General features: G+C 31.1%; 1 protein-coding gene across 2 annotated transcripts; it reads right to left on the bottom strand.

Annotated features, from left to right (window-relative positions):
* Positions 1 to 887: 887 nt before the first annotated feature.
* LOC108693725 lies at positions 888 to 13,608 on the bottom strand. 2 transcript variants are annotated; one of them, XM_018202840.1, is made up of 9 exons: positions 13,309 to 13,608; positions 10,101 to 13,122; positions 9,611 to 10,023; positions 5,391 to 5,531; positions 5,197 to 5,318; positions 2,049 to 2,173; positions 1,662 to 1,945; positions 1,414 to 1,596; positions 888 to 1,233 (listed from the first exon to the last, which is right to left on the bottom strand). In XM_018202840.1, the coding sequence occupies exons 1-9, from the start codon at positions 13,552 to 13,554 to the stop codon at positions 967 to 969; spliced, it is 4,803 nt and encodes a 1,600-aa protein (XP_018058329.1). In that variant the 5' UTR covers positions 13,555 to 13,608; the 3' UTR covers positions 888 to 966. The 2 variants fall into 2 exon arrangements, with proteins under 2 accessions (XP_018058329.1, XP_018058320.1); XM_018202831.1 differs by having other exon boundaries at positions 10,101 to 13,608.
* Between the last annotated feature and the right edge of the window lie 533 nt (positions 13,609 to 14,141).

Genomic DNA, 14,141 nt, shown 5'->3' with positions numbered 1-14,141 from the left:
TTTAATATAAGATGATCGTAATACAAAGATTAAACTATTGTGTGGTCTATATTCACATAAATATAATTTTGTTATTATCATTATTATGCTATCCTTATTATTATGCTATAATGGCAAAATCTTGGATAGAGCTAAACATCTGTACCAAATATGAATATGTTACATATATGTTTGGTATATTTACATATGTGCCATATGAATTCTCTCATGTTTAACTAACCAACGCGCGCGCGCGCGCGCGCGCGCGCGCACGCACGCACGCACACGCACGCACACGCACACACACACACACACGCACACGCACACACACACACACACGCACACACACACACAAAATTTTTCATTGTTATCATTGAGACGTCCATTTGATTAATATAGACATTAGCGCAAATGTCACACAAATTGTTATTAAATATATCACCGAATTGTTAATTAATGCGTTTTATATTAGATATAAAATTATTATAATACTATTAACAGGGTTGCCACAGAAAATGAATTTTAAAATTCCCTGATTTTTTTTAGGTAAGGTTTTCCAAATAAAAATGGGAAATGTTTTTCATGATCAATGTAAAATATGTAAATTTTAACATTTAAAATCGAGGATAAAAAACTAGCCTTTTTTTATATTATTAAAAACAAAAAAAGTTTAGTAACATAATAAAATTTTGAGTATTATTTCAAGCCAACAAAAAATTAATTAGTACTGGAAAAAAGAATGCAATTGTGACGAAAAAGGGCGATTAAATAAAAATACTAAATAAAATATATATTTTAATTATTTTATTAAAATCATTTAAAGTGCGCGAGTTTTGAACTATTTGACTATAAACGCCAGATGTAATATTTTAAAATATAACAATTATTTGGAAGCAATGAAAGAGAATTGTATGCAAATTTCAAAATTCCAGACTTTTTTATATTTTCTCCTGACTTCCCGTTTTTTTCGGTCTATAGCAACCCTGATTAAGATGATTCACTGCTCATCTGCATGTTACTAGATATTGATTGAGAATTATTTTCGATATTCTGTATAGGCACCTGTGAATCAGAAATATTATCAGCAGTCTTTTTAGATATAAGTACGATAGGAGCACTTGCTATTGTTGTCTCTGCTCTATGATGCTGTTTTACTGATGATGACAGTGTTTTTGATTTCACTTTTGCTTTAGTCTTTGCTTGCTGCTCCATGCTATCAATTTCAGCCCAAATATTCCTTACTTCCTTGAAAAGCTAAAAAAGAAAAATTTGTTCTTATTTAAAAATACTTGTTTAAAATAATTATTTTTTATTTTTAAAACAATAACATTGCATTACATTTTATTATTATTATTATCATATTATTATTATTTGCAATATTGATAAGACAATAATTTTTAAGCCTATAATTGAATAAAATAAAACTAAACTTACTTGATTCAACCATGCTTCATCTGCTAATAATTCATTCAATATTATTGTAGTATCCTTATGCGGATCGGTTACCTTTTTATCTGCTACTCTTCTCGCACATTCCAAAAACATTAAATATTTTTGATGAGCTACTTTATTATACAAGGCTACCTTCTTTTGGCAAATGCGGCATAACAAAAAGTCCTAAGAAAAATAAATAAATCAATAGAATTTATCACATCTTATCATCTTTCTTTTGCATATCATACTTTTTCATGAGGTATTCTTGGATCAGGTGGCGAGCCTTCTAATGTAATACCATTATATGGTTGTCCATAAAGCAAAACTCTTGTATAGATTTTTGCCTGCTGACAACCAGCACAGAATTTCCCTTTATATTCTGATGGTGGCAAATCTTTTAGCACATTAATACATGGCCATGTTGATATTGCTGTTACGAAGCTTGCTTTCCACTTAGTTGTGAATAAAAGGCGACGTTTCCTTTCTTCTGTTATTTCATCGACAGTCTTAACATTTGATAGAAAATAATCATCTAAGTAATAATAAAACATAATTAATATTTCATAATGTATAAAAAAATATGATGTATAATCTATAAAGGCAATAATAGGAATATCAATCTAATTTCATTTTACCTTGTTCTTGAAATATTTCAGTAAGAAAATTAGAATCCAAAGCTTGTGAGATTAATGTCTGTATGTATACTTCAAAATTGTCTTGATATCTTTCGGTATCTTTCATAAATTTATCAATGTTCTCACTATAAGCAAATAAAAATGAGTGTTATAAGAATTTATAAAATTTGTCGAATTATTACAATATGATACGATTTCAACCAATTTATTTGATTCATTAACATATAACTATAGTTACAAATCAGTGGCCTGCACAAATCTAGTTGTACTCGATTGTGTGTACATATTAATAAAAAAATTTTAAATGTATAGAATTATATCATTTTACCAGGTATGTAAATATGAAACCGGAATTTACCAATAGATGGCCATAGCTGTCAATGTAGTTGCCATCAGACGGCGCCATTGACGCCATTTCCTTCTTCTGACATCTGACAAAGATTTTCAACTCACAATAATACAAGTTTCATACAACAGTATATTTTGTAATAGCGTTAAACATGTCGAATTTTATGCCTGGAAACTATTGCGGACAGCATTGATTTTCTGTTACCATTTGAAGAAAACTGCTGCAGAATCGCATCGAATGCTTATCGAAGCTTACGGTGAGCATGCTCTTGGTAAATCACAGTGCTTTGAGTAGTTTAAAAAATTCAAAAGTGGCGATTTTGACGTAAGAAACGAAGAACGTGGAAAACCACCGAAAAAGTTTGAAGACAGCGAATTGCAAGCATTGGATGAAGATGACGCTCAAACTCAACAACTCGCGGATCAATTGAATGTGACACGAGAAGCCGTCTCCATACGTTTGAAATCCATGAGAAAGATTCAGAAGATGGGAAAATGGGTTCCACATGAACTAAATGAAAGACAGCAGAAAAACCGAAAAACCACTTGCGAAATTGCTGTTCGCCAGATACAAAAGAAAGTCATTTCTCCATCGAATTGTGACTGGCGATGAAAAATGGATATATTTTGAGAATCCTAAGCGTAAAAGATCATGGGTAACTCCAGGCGAACCATCGACATCGACTGCAAGGCCAAATCGCTATGGACAGAAGACAATGCTCTATATTTGGTGGGATCAGAAAGGTGTGATCTATTATGAGCTGCTAAAACCTGGCGAAACCGTTAATACTGAACGCTACCAACAACAAATGATCAATTTGAATCAAGTGTGAATCATTTGTGTGAAAAACGACCGGAATATCAAAAAAGGCAACATAAAGTGATTTTGCTTCATGATAATGCATCATCACACACAGCAAAACTGATTAAGAAAACGATCGAGGCATTTGGTTGGGAAATACTTTCACATGCGGCTTACTCATTAGACTTGGCTCCGTCCGATTACTACTTATTTGCATTGATGTGACACGCACTTGTTCAGCAGCGCTTCACTTCTTACGAAAATGTACGAAAATGGCTAGATGACTAGTTTGGCTCAAAAGAGCAACAATTTTTTTGGCGTGGCATCCACAAATTGTCAAACAGGTGGAAAAAATGTATAGCTACCGATGGGCAATACTTCGAATAAAATATTTTTTTATCATTTTCATGCAATAAATGTGTATTTTCTATTAAAAAATTCCGATTTCATATTTACATATCTGGTATATGCATACATTTTTAAGTACAAAGAATTATATATTTACATTTATATTATATCTAAAAGAGACAGTATAAATATAAGCATATAATTATTTGTGCTCTAAAAAATATATAAAATGACACATAATTCTATATACATTAAACTTTTTGATCGTGTGTACATACAATGAAACACAGCCATATTTGTAATAATCTATAATTATAGTTATATATTAAATAAAAAAAAAGAATAATTACTAAATAAAAATAATTTAAGACAACAAATTATATATTATTTTATGTACATTTTATTGTTATAATTATGCGTTCTGTATGTTATACTTTCGTTTTATAATTTCCTTGATCTTTTTGCTTAAAAAATTTAATTTTGACCCGATAGAGATTGAAATGTTTATTTTTATATGTATAGTATGACATTTAATATATAATTGGATCTACATCTAGCTTGGTTTCATGGCTCTTTCTTGTTTATTTATTAATTTGTTCAAATTTAGGAGCCTTATTATATTATTTGAAGTATATTTATAGAAATTTATAGAGATTTGTTTATTTTTTATTAAATTTATAGAGATTTTTATTTAACGATTATATATGTGAATAATTAATAAATGTAACGATCATTTATTCACTATTGATTTATAATTTATTGGTTTTATAATCTATTGTATTAATTCTTATGATTGACAGAATGTATACTTATACTCTCTTATTGAATGATTTAATATTTTCAATTAAATTTATTAACATGGACTACAAATTGCGACTGTTTGATACAATTATTTGGATATGCTTTGAACGAACTAAATTATAAGAGAGAAGGAATTATATGACATAAATGCACAAAGAATCACTACCAACATTTATATTAGCGTAATTATTTTATTAATTTTCAAATTATTTGTATCCAATTATTCCAGTTCAATTTTATTGCGTTCAATTTTTTTAAATATTGTAAACACTGAGGATGGCCTGACAAAAAGGCCGAAACATCTCTTCAGAAAGTATATTATAATTTGGCCCTTTGTTTATTAATTTAATTAATTATTTGAACTCTTGTTGTAATTATGCGGGCGAAACAATGCATTCTATGTGTACATCTTCGTTTTTCGATTTTTAATTTTCCCCTTTTTTATTTCAAAGAGAATGTATTTATGAGAATGACCCGATAGAGGTTGAAACGTTTTGTTTTCATAATATAAGACATTTGAAACATCTGTTTTTATATGTATAAGATTTAATATATAGCATTAAACATCTAGTTTGGCTTGTGATCTTTTCTTATTTATTAATTTGTTCAAATTGAGGAGTTTTATTATATTATTTAAAGTATTGTTAAAAATAACAAATCCAATAGTGTTCAGCCTGATAAAGTCACAACTGAAGAGTATCTCAATAAAAATCAAACCGAATTTTGGAATTCGTAACTAATTGTATAATAAAATATATTTACTTAAAAATTTAATTAGCATACATCAGGCTCATATACCGATTAATTATCACGTTTTGTTAAAATATATTTTTTAATATAAATATTTACCTGTCATCAATGATCATTTCGTCCCTCAGAAATTCTACAATTGTTTCAGTCTTGCCCTGCTGCCAGAATTTCACTGGTACTTGTCGATATATATGACGATTTTGTGAAACCCATGCAGAATACTGTAAAAAAGATTACACACGAAATAGTAATATATTATTCAATATATTATGAAAAACTCAATTAAATTTTACCGTAGGTATGTTTCTGTATAAAGTTTTTCCATTGGACTTGAATGGCTGATATTTTTGAAGCAACGTTTTGCCATCTATTCTCCATAGAGGAGGATCTTCTTCTTCATTCAAATCTGTTTTGATCACGACAAATTCACCAGACTAAAAAATAAAAAAAAATGTTAATACTTTCTGTTTCATTCAATATTATAAATTATATAAATTTTATAATTGCACAAATGCATTATTAAATCTCTTATATAACAAAGAAGTTTGTGCATTTTAAGCAATTTGGTAAGCACGCAGGAACCATTGGGTTTATCTGTTTACTCAATTTTATTCGCTGAATTCGAAAATTGTAATTAAAATTATCCTGGTATCCGAGAAATTTTTTTGAACAAAAGAAAGCAAAGATTAATTTTCACTTTGTTGAATGCTGCGAATTTCTCTTTGTTTTTATATAAAAATCATTTTTCTTCATTTCAAAATAAATTACAATATTAAAGTCATTTACTTGCTTTTACTTGCACCATACAAGATAGTCCATTTTAATCAATACAATCAATTTTTTTCCGAAATTAATAATGATACAAAAAAATGTTTTAAATAAAAGTTTAAATAAAAGAACGATTTCGAGAGGGACGTATATTGATAAATTGTTTTTGTTCAAGGTGGAAACGTCAAAAAGATATGAAGGTCACCTCTATTTTTTTTAAGTGGAGTTATACATAATATGTACGATTTTTTTATGTTCCTCTAATTATTCTGCATAAAATATTAAAGTAGAAATATAAAAAACCTAATAGTTTACAAGATATTTTATATTTTATTATATATATTGGCATAAAGTGTTAAATATCTCGTAAACTATTAATTTTTTTTATAATCACATCTTAAAACTTGTATGAACTGAATAATGAGATGAATCAATTGATATAAAGAAAACACATAGTTGCTTCCAAAACATATAGAAAACAGACAAAATGAATATTTTTTTAAACAAGCAACTATGTGTTTCCATTGTGTTCAATTGATTCATCTCATTATTCTGTTTATACTACAAGTATATGGTAAAGGTACGATTATAAAAAAATTAGAGATTTAACATTTTAAGTGCCAGAATAAAATATAAAATATCTCGTAAACTAATTAATTTTTTTATCTACCTTAATATTTTTTCATGCAAAATAATTAGAGGAATTTCATATTCACATTACATAAAGAAATCATATAATTCCACTTAAAAAAGCAGAGATGACTATCTTTTCGGCATCTCCAACTAGAAGAAAAACAACATGACCAAAATATGTCCTCCTTGAAGGCATTTCACTTTCATCTAAAACATTTTTTCATTTTCATTATTAATCAATGATATAATAAATGATATAAATTGATAAAATGATAAAATTAGTGATAAAATCAATTGCTTTCTTCTGTTCAAATTGTGAAAAAAATAAAATTTCTCGAATACTAAAACTTTAATTTTAACTATAATTTTCGGATTCAGCAAGTAAAATTGAGTAAGAAAAAAGGTGAATCCCTGCGTGCTTCCCTAGATCGCTTAAAATGCATAAACTTTTATGAACAAGTATTTTTTATTTATAAAATATTTTATTTATAAAATTTAAAATAATATCAAAAATTACCGCATCTTCTAAACCTATCGAATGCTGCATGCAAAATATATAATAAAACTGTTAATTTATTCATATTTTCATTGTTATTCATATTTTATATGCATATACACATATATACATATGGACATATACACATACATATATATATATAATTTATACACACACGCACGCACATATGAGAAGCAGATTTTCAAAATGCGTTTTATCCAAAGTTAATTTTTTTAGTTAGAGGTGGCACAGTGTTGAAAAACTCATATTATAAGTTACTCTGAGTTCAGAAAGCACTTTTTTATCGTTAATTTATATGCTGAAAAAATAAACATTTCGAAATGCATTATGTTTTTTTAACTAGAGACAAAATGCATTTCTTTAACATTTTTAGCAATTTTGTTTAATATTTTACATCCTATTGATTAGCATATTGTTATTTTCTGCAAAGTGCATAATTTTCTTGTGTGCATAATCTTTTTTTCTCGTTTTCTAAAAATTATAAATTTTAGACAAAACATATTTTGAAAATCTGCTTATATTATACGAGAATCTTTTTGGAAAAGTTTTTAGCCTCAACATAAAGATTAGCATTACTTATCAAAACTATTCTGGTATTACAATCGTACATGTTTGGCAAAATGTCTGTGAAAATTGTAATCATTTTAGATGCTAGGTTGTTGTTTGAGTCATTTGTGCCAGTCGATGTCAGTGTTTTCATTTGATGAAAATCTATGTCCTTCGAGCCTAACTTTGAGCCTAGGAAAAATTTTCCTTCGTTGGGGATCAAATGTGGTGAATATAGTGGGTAGTTAATTAATTCGAATCACAATTCATAAATTTTTGTAAGCGATCGTCGATATTCGATTTTTTCCATTTTTACAAAAATTGATATCGACTGACACAAATGACTGTCAAACAACAACTAAGCATCCACAATGGTTACAATTTTCACAGGTATCAAAACATGTACAGTTGTAGTACTAGAATGGTTTTGACGAGTAATGCCACTTTCATGTTGAGGCTCAAAACTTCAAATAATCCTCGTGTATTGATATGTATATATATATATTATACATATAGGGTGTTCCGTAAGTTTTGGTCAATCACTTTTGTGTAAATAGAGCAGACTAAACTGAGTCGAAAAATCTTTTATCATTTTGTAATTTTCGCAATAGTTAATAAAATATTAATTACTAAAAATTGTCAAATATTGGTCATGAATAATTTTTTACTCAAATACTATCAACTTTACAGAAAAATTGCAAGAGACAAAAATCATTTATTTTCTTCTCATAAAGTTCTGAGAAATTTTTTCAGAATTTTTTTAGAATTTTTTAATACCATATTTTCTCATGTTAATAAAAATAAGAAAATGCAACTAAAAAATTGATTAAAAATTCTGAAAAAATTTTTAGAATTCTGTGAGAAGAAAATAAATGATTTTTGTCTATTGCAGTTTTTCTGTAAAGTTGATAATATTAGAGTAAAAAATTATTCAAAACTAATATTGGCAATTTTTAGTAATTAATATTTTGTTAACTATTGCGAAAATTGCAAAATGGTAGAGGACTTTTCGACTGAATTTAATCCGCTCTATTTACACAAAAGTGATTAGCTAAAACTTACGGGACACTCTGTATAAGCATGCGCATATACATACATACTATGGGCGATTCAAAAAACCCAAAATATCTTTTTTTCAGCCGCCTTATTGAAATCACTTATTCCTTATGGTAAAAAACAGTCACTCTTATTTTTTCAAATTTTTAAAAATATATACAGAGGTCGCGCAAGTTGCATTTGATAAAAATTAATATTTTTCGGTTTTTTATTTTTCTAAAAAAAACTTTACAAGAACTTTACAAGAACTTTTTTCTAAAAAAAACTTTACAAGAACTTTTTTATCAAATAAAAATAAAATATTTACTTCAATTTATTAAAAAAGTTCTTGTAAAATATCATAGCTTGTACAATATAAATATAAAAATGCTTTGAAGAGATCTTGAGTGTACTTAATTACCCTCTTAATTTAAACAGTATCAAATTTTTCGATTTTTATTTTTTAATAATTTATGTACACAGTAAATAAATTTTCTCAAGTATTTCTCCGATATCCAATAAGTATGTAATCAAACATACTTGTTGGATATCGGAGAAATATATATGTTCGAAAAATCACACATTAAAAATGTATTTGTAATCTTATCAATTCACTGAATTTAAGGATATAATAAATTATGTCTCTCAACCGTGTATATTGACACACAACTTTATTTTATTTTGAAAAAATTTAAGAACAATAATAAATTCCCGAGACATTTGCTGAGACATAATTTTTTACTTTATTAGAATTTGCAAAAAATATACATTCCTTTTAGAAAAAAAATAAAGAAAAACATTAATTTCCATCACAAATGCGACTTGCACAAATCTGGATATTTTTTTAAAATTAAAATAAAAAATAAGAGTAACTGTTTTTAACCATAAGCAAGGCGGCTGAAAAAAATATTTTGTTTTTTAAACCGCCCTATATGTAATACGAATCAACATGCAGACCAACATACAAACCAATATAGAATATTCTAAATGGCTTCTGCAAAACATATTAGATACCTTAAATGGTGAAATATCAATATCTTCATCGCTTGCCGCCGCTACTAATTTTTCATCAATTCTACAAGAAAGTTTGCCGAAATTATTAGAATTTTTTGAGAAGATCTCATGCTTCTTTCTCGTCAATTTTTTTGAGATAATAGCTTCCCCGGACGAATAACCGTCCTCTTCTAACATTTTCCTAATCTTTTTTGTAATAACGGGCCTTACACGTTTCTTTCTTTTCTCTTCTTCATCGCCAACCAATTTTACAGCAGGTGTCCATGCTGGATCAGAATCGGAATCTACCTGTTCCTCATCATTATCAAAATAATCTATACCCTGTTGACGATCTAAAAATTGTTTCACTGATGTTTTCTCTTTTGCCTTTCTTCTCGATGTTTCACGTCTTGGAGGAAGAAGTAAAGGATCCACTGTGCGAAATAATATGTCTTCAAAGAATTATTAATTTAAAATAAATTTATATACTACATATGTATGTTTATATTACCTTCTTCAATTTTCTTCGAAGACTTTTTCTCTGCTTCCGTTGCTGCAGCAGCAGCAGCTACCGCTGCTGCCGCAGCAGCTCTTCTCTTTCTATCTGTAGGTCCACCAGGCTTAATAGGCCGACCTTTTCTACCTTTTCCTTCTGATTTTACAGTAACAACTTCAATATTGTTTGTATTATTTACATTCTGCACTTTCTTTTCCATTTTCTTAGGAGGAAATGGAAAATCATCGTCACTAGTAAAACCATCGTCGCTCGAATCGAAATTTAATTTCTTTCTTTCTTTCGGTAGTGGGAAATACCTAGGATCATTAGCGTAATCTATTACTGGTGTTTCTTTAACCGGTATCTCCTTTATTAACACTGGCTTTTCTTGAGATTTAATATTTTCACCGTTAATCGAAACTTCCACAGATTTACTCTGCTTAACAGATATATACGGTTTTGATCTATTCCACGTTGCTTTCCTACCACCACGTATGGCAGGTGGTGGAGAAGGATCTTTTTCACCTTGCAGAAATTTTAAATAACTCGTCATAAATCCCGTATTAGGATCTCTGTTGGGCCGTTTAAAATCTTTATTTATTTGTATCAGTTGTTGATCTTGCTGAAGAAAACCTAATTCTTCTTCAATATTAGGAACGATCACTTTAGGCTGATCATCTCTGACCTCTTGATTAGTGTTTTGATTTGTAGTGTTATCACCAAATCCTATTGGTGTTATCTCGACCGAGGATTGAAATTCATGCGAGTGATGCGGATGATGACCTGCGGGAATATGAAAAGCCGGAAAATATGGAATGGGTGGTGCATGATGATGCGACACCATTAATGATTGATGTTGATGAGCTGGAGTGCCCACAAAATTACTCGAATGGTGCAATGACGGCTGAGAACTGAAGGCACTGGACGCGGTGGGAAACATTTTGGCGCTCGATGGCGGTAAATTCCACCGTTCGAATTCGAAGTAACCATTTTGCTGTTGTTGATTCGCTGCATTATGATGCGCAGGCGGAGGTATCCTACTGAGATATTCTGTCATCGTCGTGCTACCTGTAAGTTCATTAGATAATGATATACCATGTCCATTCTTTTCTAAATTTTTCCTCTTTTTATTGACGCTATCGACTTTTCGCCGTTCTTCGATCTGCTTTTGTTGTTCTATCATACCAACCGAGGTAGCAACGGTTGTATGTTGTTGCAAGCAGGGACCTTGTTGCAATGTTTGCAGATTCTTTACGATGCTCATTGGGTCTCCCCTACAGCTACTTAAATCTTGCAATGTCACTTGATTAGTTTCAAAATATGATTGCTGCCTATCTGTTGATACATTCATAAGCCTTTGTACTTGTTGTTGGACCGGCAAACTCTGTGTATTTATACCGTTACTGGTTGCCGTATTTGCACCAGTGTAGACGGAAAACTTTCTGTTGCCATTCGCTGTTTGCCGATTACCATTTTCCCAACAAACCTGTTGCTTTTGCGTTTGTGAGAAGTCTTGTTGTTGTCTATCGTATGTTTTACTTTCTACATTATAAGCTGTCTTGTTATTTTCTGTAGTACCTAATGCTCGTGTGATCACCGACGAATAAGCTACCTGTCCCTGTGATGCCGGTCTGGGAACAGTGACATCCAAAGGTGACGGTGGAGCGACATGTTGAGTAATTCCACTTTTATATGATGCACCATTAGTACACTGATTACCGTTAGTCTCATGTTGTTGCAACGGTGATGGTGACGACATAGTTGCCATCGGACTATTATACATTGGATATGCTGGACTTGGTACATGACCCAAGGGACTAGCCTGCGAATGAGTCTGCAGAGGACTTGGTCGTCGTGGAACAACGACATTGCAGTCGGGTCCATTTTGCGTCGAAGTATTGGACGAGTAAGCAGAATCCGTCGATGTAGCAGACTTAGATCTGCCTGGATGGTGATATTCTGTATCGCTTGTTGATCCTGTCAAATAATGTCTATAAGTCGGAGTTTGCGGCTGTTGTTGTTGTTGTTGTTGTTGTTGTTGTTGTTGTTGTTGTTGTTGTTGTTGTTGCTGCTGCTGTTGCTGCTGCTGATTCAAAATATGAAACGTTTGCTGCTGCTGTTGTTGAGAATGTGACTGTAAATTGCTATTAGATGATGTTCTCTGACTGTTCGTAAGTTTGCTGTTGGTATTATTGCAAGTGTTATTTGCAGTGTAATTTAAGTTCCGGCTTTCCATGATGGAGAAACTAATTGGAGATGATTGACTACTGTCATGTTCCTGTTGTTCATTTCGTCTGTGTTCAATTCCATGGCTCCCTAGATCTGGATAAATCTTGGTCTGTGCTTTGGTCTGAATATTCTGTTGAGTCACGGTAGTAGTTGCCGTTTTATTTGATGGCGATGCAAAATTGCCATTGCGTGTTCCCTGTTTATCCTGAATTACTTGCGCGGAACTTGGACTTGACCGAACTGGACCACTTAAAAAAATCGTCGTGGTCGATCTCGAGGACGGTTGCGATATTCTATATTCTTTGCCAGAAGAATTGCTCGGCGTTGAAACGATACACGATTGTTGATGTAGTGATGGTTGGATTTTTCCATTTTCAGTGGCGGATTGACCTCCATTACCAGCGCCTGAGTAACTATCACTCAAGGTGTCAGAACTAAAGGTTGGAACTTGATGAAAGAACGTTTGACTATTGCTGACTTGCAACGTAGATTTTATGTTAACAGTAGGTGATTGAGATCTCACACTAATCGATTTTTTTGTGTCAGTTGAACAGCCAGATGCTTTAAAATCTGTGTTGCACACAGACGGAGTGGTTATTTGAGACGCACTAATATTGTTTAAGGTCTGCGTATTAAAATGAGTATTAAATGTGTTTTCATAGCCACTACTGGATTTTGTAGAAGGTGGACCTGGAGACGATGGAACAACGCTTTCGTGTGGTAAAATGCCAAATGGGCTAGGAAGTTGCGTATTGTTTTGAGACGTCCAGGCTAACGTTGATGTCGTAGGCGACGTCGACGCTCCATGCTGCTCGAAAAATGTAGTTTGATGAGTCGAGCTATAATTCTCTCTCAATGTAGAGATATCGGATTCAGGTGTAGTGTTCTGTTTTGTCACTGCTTGTGCCTGAGCAAGTACTTGTCTGTGTTGCGTAACATAGTGTGCCTGCTTAGTGTTAGGATGAAACAAAGGTGAAAAGACTTCATAACTCACAGGAGGTGGAGATAGAAATCCCCCTGGGTTAAAGGGAGATGGTTGACCTGCCAGAGTTGCTGTCGTATGAGCTGCTTGTAAAAGTAATTGTGACGTCGTTGTTGATGGTACTGCCTGTGCGGCAGCTGTTGTTAAATGATGAGGTACAAAATCACTAGTTGTAGTTGATGTTGTTTGAAACGTTCCAGTGGAGCTACTCACAGTTAGACGATTATACGACGTATACCATGGACCAACGGGATCCATTACCTAAGCTTGGCACTATGGTGCCTTACTTGGTATATGTTTAGTAGATTCTCCTGTTTGCCAATGTCCAAGATATACTCTCTCATAGCACAATATTTATCATCATTTTTTAGAATTATTTTCACTTTTTTATAACTTATATACTGAAAAACACATTTCAAGTTAACATACGCACATAAAAAGTTCATCCAAGTATCAGGATTAACAGCATAACAAGAGCTCCTATTTTATCTGAAAAAAAAAAAGAAAGAAAAATAAATTGTATGTTTCACCATTTCATAATAGGTAGTTAATAGTGTTTAAAAACAAAAATTATAATATACTTTCAAATCACCCTACATTCTTTACATTCTAATAAATTTTATTTATGCAATATGTTGCTCCAACGAGATATTTAGTATAATACAAACAATAAAATTATCAGAATGAATGTAGCAACGCATGTAGAAGAAACATAATATAAATAACGTTATGACCGATATGACAGCCCTTTCCAGTCTTAATAATAATATAATTTCTATCAATTAACACAAAGCGATCATATGACATTTCCATAATAAATCTGTTAAAAAAAACCCAATCACGTG

Source organism: Atta colombica, unplaced genomic scaffold (genome assembly GCF_001594045.1).
Source record: "Atta colombica isolate Treedump-2 unplaced genomic scaffold, Acol1.0 scaffold109, whole genome shotgun sequence".
NCBI lineage: Eukaryota > Metazoa > Arthropoda > Insecta > Hymenoptera > Formicidae > Atta > Atta colombica.
The sequence above is the reverse complement of the archived record's forward strand: the minus strand, read 5'-3'. Positions and strand labels throughout refer to the sequence as shown.

Bases quoted from the DNA above. Each gene is read 5' to 3' on its own strand.
- LOC108693725 (XM_018202831.1), bottom strand. From the start codon at position 13,554: ATGGATCCCGTTGGTCCATGGTATACGTCGTATAATCGTCTAACTGTG. The intron at 10,024-10,100 runs GTAATATAAACA...TATTTCGCACAG, and splicing joins TTCGAAGAAAATTGAAGAAG to TGGATCCTTTACTTCTTCCT. The intron at 2,174-5,196 runs GTAAATATTTAT...ATTTGCTTATAG, and splicing joins GAAATGATCATTGATGACAG to TGAGAACATTGATAAATTTA.